The sequence below is a fragment of the Actinia tenebrosa genome, unplaced genomic scaffold, assembly GCF_029948245.1.
Source record: "Actinia tenebrosa isolate PJP-AT-01 unplaced genomic scaffold, QUT_ActTen_1.0 PGA_scaffold6__47_contigs__length_16458017, whole genome shotgun sequence".
Lineage (NCBI taxonomy): Eukaryota > Metazoa > Cnidaria > Anthozoa > Actiniaria > Actiniidae > Actinia > Actinia tenebrosa.
The window spans coordinates 12774980-12780994 of NW_028292583.1; the positions used below are offsets into that span (position 1 = coordinate 12774980).

The 6015-nt window shown below is 35.6% G+C and overlaps 1 protein-coding gene across 1 annotated transcript; it reads left to right on the forward strand.

Moving 5' to 3' along the window:
• Positions 1–250: 250 nt before the first annotated feature.
• On the forward strand, positions 251–5896 carry LOC148906117 (FYVE, RhoGEF and PH domain-containing protein 2-like). Its single transcript, XM_089039397.1, is given in 13 exon segments — positions 251–290; positions 404–499; positions 2597–2634; positions 2636–2747; positions 2750–2772; positions 3524–3740; positions 4123–4240; positions 4334–4355; positions 4357–4405; positions 4588–4719; positions 5171–5205; positions 5476–5566; positions 5835–5896. Coding segments are annotated over 12 exon segments (948 nt in total). The 5' UTR covers positions 251–290; positions 404–450.
• The last annotated feature ends 119 nt before the right edge of the window (positions 5897–6015 follow it).

The window sequence follows — 6015 nt, forward strand, 5'->3', positions numbered from 1 at the left end:
TTTTTATGGAAGCTTGAGCTTGTTTATTTGCTTATTTTTTATATTATTATTTTCCTTCGCTTGTTTGTTTTTTTTCTTCGTTTGTTCTGCTTGTCTTTTTATATATTTTTGTTTGTTTGCAGTTTACTTTTGTTTTCACCCCCTCCCTCCCCTCCCATTACGTTTCTCTTTGTCGCTCGATACTAGTCCAGCGGTTTTCCCCCTTACCGTTGGGTGGTAAATTTGAAATCTGCAACGAACAAAACAAAAAAAAAAACAACCGAACGGGCAACCGATCTGCCGATCACGAGGTAAAAAACCCCAAAGCTATCTCTTTTTACTATTTTTTACGTTTATTTTAAAAGATCTTTACTTTTTCATATTGTTGAGCTATTTCTTTCGCTAATCTGAGGCGGATTTTTAGAGCATTTTTTCGCATCGCCTTCCAAGAGACTGCAAAGAATCTTTGAAATGGCGTCCATCGGATACAACAGTCCTTCAAGGACAAGAAACGCCAAGTGTGAGTATATATATTCATCAAAGATAGCGAATACTTTTAGCGTCAAAAGCAATCAAAATACAGCAATAGAATCGTTGATCGTTCACGAGGAATGAGTCTTGAAGATGGGATAAAAACCCTCGAAAAAACGTTCGAAAGATCAAAAACGTATGCATCTCCCGACCAAAACTCATTATGATAAAATCTGCTTCGAAGGCTTCTTTTTAATTCATTTATAAGCAAGTTTTAAGAATTTTTAGCATCATTTTTGTTTGTTAAGAACATTGAATCAATGCGAAAAAATATTTCGATTCGGGCGGTGAAGTGTTCGTTCCAGGTAGATGGATTTCTTGATATCGACGTGTAGATGTTTCCAGAAGTTTACTCAAGGCATCTAGGGGAGGGTAGGGGGTCATTAATTACAATTAGTTATCAATTGACACGGTTTTCTTTGTTATTCATAAGGCTTTATTTTTATTACAACCCTCATAAACAATGGACAAACTTAAAGCCCGGGGAGGGAATTGAAATGCAGCAGGGAAGAGCGGGGCTGATATGAATTAATCTGATTGGCTCATTATGAATCGAAGGTCAATATATAGTTATAAACCCGGTTTATAACTATATATTGACCTTGAATTCATAATGAGCCAATCAGATTAATTCATATCAGCCCCGCTCTTCCCTGCTGCCTGACGAGTAAACTATCTGGGGAATAATACTATTCTACAGAACTAATCTAATTAATGTTTACATTCAAAAAAACTATAGAGATATGTTTTCTAAACATTACATTATCAAATCGTTGCTAGTGCTCATAGTTTATGTGTTAAAGTTTACAACACAGTTTTTAAAATAATAATTCTTACAAACTGGGTTTTGCTTATCCTTTTCACTACATTTCTTCTTGTTTTCCTGCGATGTAGATCAGCATGGGAAACAACGGCAATGTCCCGCTTCGGTTCTTGTATCTCTAACTCATTATTTTTCTCTCCGATGTTGGCTTCTACTTCCAAACAATTTGCATTATCAAACAAAAAATCATGCAACTGCAAATTGAAAATTGGGCTCGAATGCTGAGAAAAGGTATTCGGCGTTATAAAAACTGCCTCTTCGTCACTACTCTCCAACTCCATTGCCATACAGGCACATGTGATTACGAAACCCTAAAATCTATGGTTTTCTATTATCATCTGCACTTTTGTTTAATTAGCATCATAGATTTCCAGAACATTAAAACTATGTGCCACATTACCTCTGTAGGGACTAGAGGGCATTAGTAAATCCCTTTATAATCAACTCACATTGTTCATGCTCTATAGACAACAAGGGAAATATAAAAACAAAGCGGGAAATGTTTACCCCTTTTGTATACATTCTAAACTTCCAACTGAACCACAAATATTTTTTAAAATTCTTTTTATTTTCATTATCTTAAAAGTCTAACATCAGAATATTATAGAAAACCTTCTTAATTGATAACTAAAATAGTTAGTTACCTCGAACGTCAGCAATAAGCCATATACATCCCTCGGGCCTGTGGCCCTCGGGATGTATATGGCTTATTACCTCCGTTCTCGGTAACTAACTCTTACTTTTTTGGTCATGCAAAATTCACAGGGAGCCCAAAGATGTATATCAGACTATTTATAAAATATTTAATTATTACAAACGCAATGATTGGCTGGCTACATATACCATGTTTATATCAGAGGACAGAGACATGCTCATGCAAAGTTGATTACTCCTTAATATTAATAATAATATCAATAATAATTATTATTATTATACTAATTATAATAATAATAATAAGGGCATTCCAAAACAGTTTCAATGTGCTTTACAAGATAAAAGCCTAATCAAAATATAAACTAAATACAGTGAACTCTCGCCTTGCGGACACCCCAATATTACAGACACCTTGCTATTACGGACAGGAGAAAAATCCCCGACAAAAATACTGACAAAGAAATGAGCGTAGAAAAACTCGCTATTGCGGACGCTCGCTAATACGGACATGAAGTGACGGTCCCGAGGGTGTCCACTGTAACAAGAGTTGACTGTATTGAATTCATTACGAGTACATGTGTATTACTGATCACCATTTTGTCAATACAGTGCGTAGTGCCAAAAAGTTCCTGTCTTTGCAAGTGTCCTCAGACAGGACAGGCCTTGTCAAAGGAAATGAATGGCATACTGCAAGCCCAAATAATGGCTAGGAAGCGCAAGAAGGTTATTAATGAGATATTCACCACAGAAAAGACTTACCAGCACAGCTACACACCCTGACAACTGTAAGTAGGAGATTATTTCACTGCACTTTGGATTCCAGTGCAAGCTAGCTTGGTCATGCTGTGGGATCTGCAAGTTGAAGTTAATAGTTAATCTTATCATTGCTACTTTAACCAGAGTTACAGTCAGGCTATAGTAAATACAATAATGTCATGGAATTTAGCAATTATTTGAAAGATATCTTCTGAAATCCAATTTTGTCATGACAGTAAAATAAGAACCAATTTATATTACTATTCTTAATGCAAATAGCAGCTGTCTATCTTGGTTAGCTACTACAGTTATTATAGACAGCTTGTACCTTTAAATCTGTTTATTCTCATATTTTCAAATTACAATTGTAATTAAGGTACTAATAATTAAAATTGATTGATTGATTGATTGATTGACAGCAAATTGTACAATGCGCTAAGGGAGATTTCATAATTCCATTATGAATTTTATATTATAGAGGCTTTGCACCATCATGTGATGGCAGCCATGACAGGTAGCAGGAACAATTTAATCTGACCTAATCTGGTTTGTAGAAAAACACCTTTTTTTTTTCAGTGGAAAAGACTCTTATTATTCCTGCCTCCCTGTGAACAGCTGCCATCCCCTGTCGATGGGGAATATAAAGCCTATATGCAAAATACGAAAATCCCATAACCATCCCTCACCCCGTAAATTATGACTCCCTAAGAGAACTGTGCCAACCAAATTGAGGGACTTCAATAAAGAAGCCTGTGTGTAAACTTCCTACATATTTTCCAGATCTTCCTTGGAGAACTCAGAAATGCAAATATTGTACCACAAAGTGTCCTGAACACAATCTTTTCCAACATCGAAGGCATTGAAGCAATTAACAAAGAATTGCTGAACCACATGGAAACACTGGGTGTTGGCGATGCTTTCCTGGCCATGGCACCTTTCATCAAGCTTTACAGCACATATGCAAATAACTTTGAGCGTGCGAGTAACATGTTGCCAGGTATTGCATGATCATTTGTCATCAAAAACTGACTAGTTTAGAAATTCCTTCTTCGTAAGAACAATTCCTGTGAAATGCTCCTTCTAAGCAAACTGTCACAAACAAAAACCTGAGTGAGCGATTATAGCTAGTGGGCCCAAATTGGAAACTGGTATATCTATAATATATACTGGAAAAGTACTTTGGACCATTTAATCAAACCTTTGGGAAAAAACATTAAAAAAAGGAATTCATTTTATTTTTATAAAACATAATATAAATATGTTACCTAGCTTTGCAAATTTCTTGTTTATTTCAGCTCATAGTGGACCTCTTGGTCACTTTATTTTGTATATGTTTACAGTTACTTACTCAATGAAAATGTTTCTCATGTTTCTCACAGGAATGGGAGAAAAATCCCAAGATTTTGTGTCATTCATAACAAGGCAAGAAGCAATGCAGGAATGCAAGGGACTGAACCTAAGAGCGTTGCTTATAACACCAGTACAACGAGTACCAAGGTAAAGAATATTTTCCTTGGCATACTTGTGATAAAGTTCAAGAAGGATTGATGAAGAAAAAAATTAAAGTAATATTTTTTCTTATCTATTTAGGTATAAGCTGCTACTTGAGAGTTTTGTTGAACAAAACACCAAGAGACTACCCAGATTTCAGCAAGCTTGAAGGTAAGGTGGTCAACATGAAAAATTCTTTATCACATCCATCTATCCATCCATCTGTCTATCTATCCACTACCCTGTGAGCAGAGGATTTTTTTCATCTATCCACCTATTCATTCATATTATAGCACATAAATTTTAATTAATATATTATTTGTAACTCAAGAAATAATGTTTCCTAACTACAGAGGCTACAGAAGAGATTGCAAAAGTTGCTGAACACATAAATGAAAATATTCGCCAACATGAAAACTTTCAAAAGATGCTTATGATACAGAAGAGCCTGACAGGAGAAGGCGCTCCAAAAATTCTAGCACCAGGTATTTAATAATAATAATTATTATATGACCGTGAATCTTAGAGCCTGGACACTAGCAAATCGAGCAATCTGATTGGATAGATCGCATCGCGGACTGGTCTAGATTCTCCGGTATTAACCGGTCCTATCGCATTAATCTTACGGTGAAAACATTTTGTCCTTTTCAATGAAAAGTGGTTCTATAATAAAACTCTTATCAACCAAGCTTGGTCCGGTCTGTACAGACCTCAGTCAAGATTATCCCGTATAGACCTCCCGCTCAGATAATAAGATCTAATTATAGTCTATTATTGAATTATAAATAGCAATTATAAGGAAATAGGATAAAAATTAGTCACCTCAGCTCTTCAGTTATGAATCTTGATAATTTTGGGAGGGTCTTTAAGCAAATACAACGATGTGAAATTATGCCAAATCCAAAATTATATTTATTTTTGTGTTTGGTTTTACAGGAAGATTTTTCATCAAAGAAGGACCATTACTCAAGGTATTAATGGGCTAAATGTTGCATTTTCTGTCCTTTCCCCTCCCCCCACAGATGTCATCCTGTTATACATAATAAAGCTCTTGTTCTGCTTCTTCAAATTTACAGTAACACTGACCCTCGGCTCATTTGGGTCAGGGAATGGACTAACTCAGAGATCAAACTCTAGCTAAAACAACCTCTTTTATTCCCCTGGGGGGGAGGGGGTAGGGGGAGTAACTTGGACCCTGGTTCATACCTAATATAATCTTGAAACTTCTTTGCTTGTTGCAGGCTTGCAAGCGTGGCTCACAAGAGAGAATGTTCTTTCTCTTCTCTGATATCCTCATCTATTCAAAAAAGAGTGAACAGACAGAGATCAAAGGTAAACTTTGAAAGCAACTTACATTTAATAATAATAATTTGCCGAAGGTGAAGTGATTATTGGTGAATATTAATTTTACCATAATCACTGAGGCCTGAGGGAATAATTGTTTTAATTAGTATAATTTAGATTAGAATATGAGAGAAAAGAAGAAATTCAGGATAAAAAAAAATGTTTTAGCATTACTCTTCTGACTTGATTGTCTCCTCAGAACACAGTGGCCAAACTCTTATTAATGTATTCTTAGTCTAAATTATCATACGTATAGCATATCCTATCATTGTGATAGCAAAGACCTCCCTACTCTTAGACCCTCTACCGTGGGCATAATGTTTTCCATTTCAGGCTACCACATTTCAATGTCCTAGTATGTAGATTCTTTGTTTCGTGTTCAATGTCCATGTGTCTTCTCATTTACACAACCGTAACAAAGAAATCAACTCCAGGGT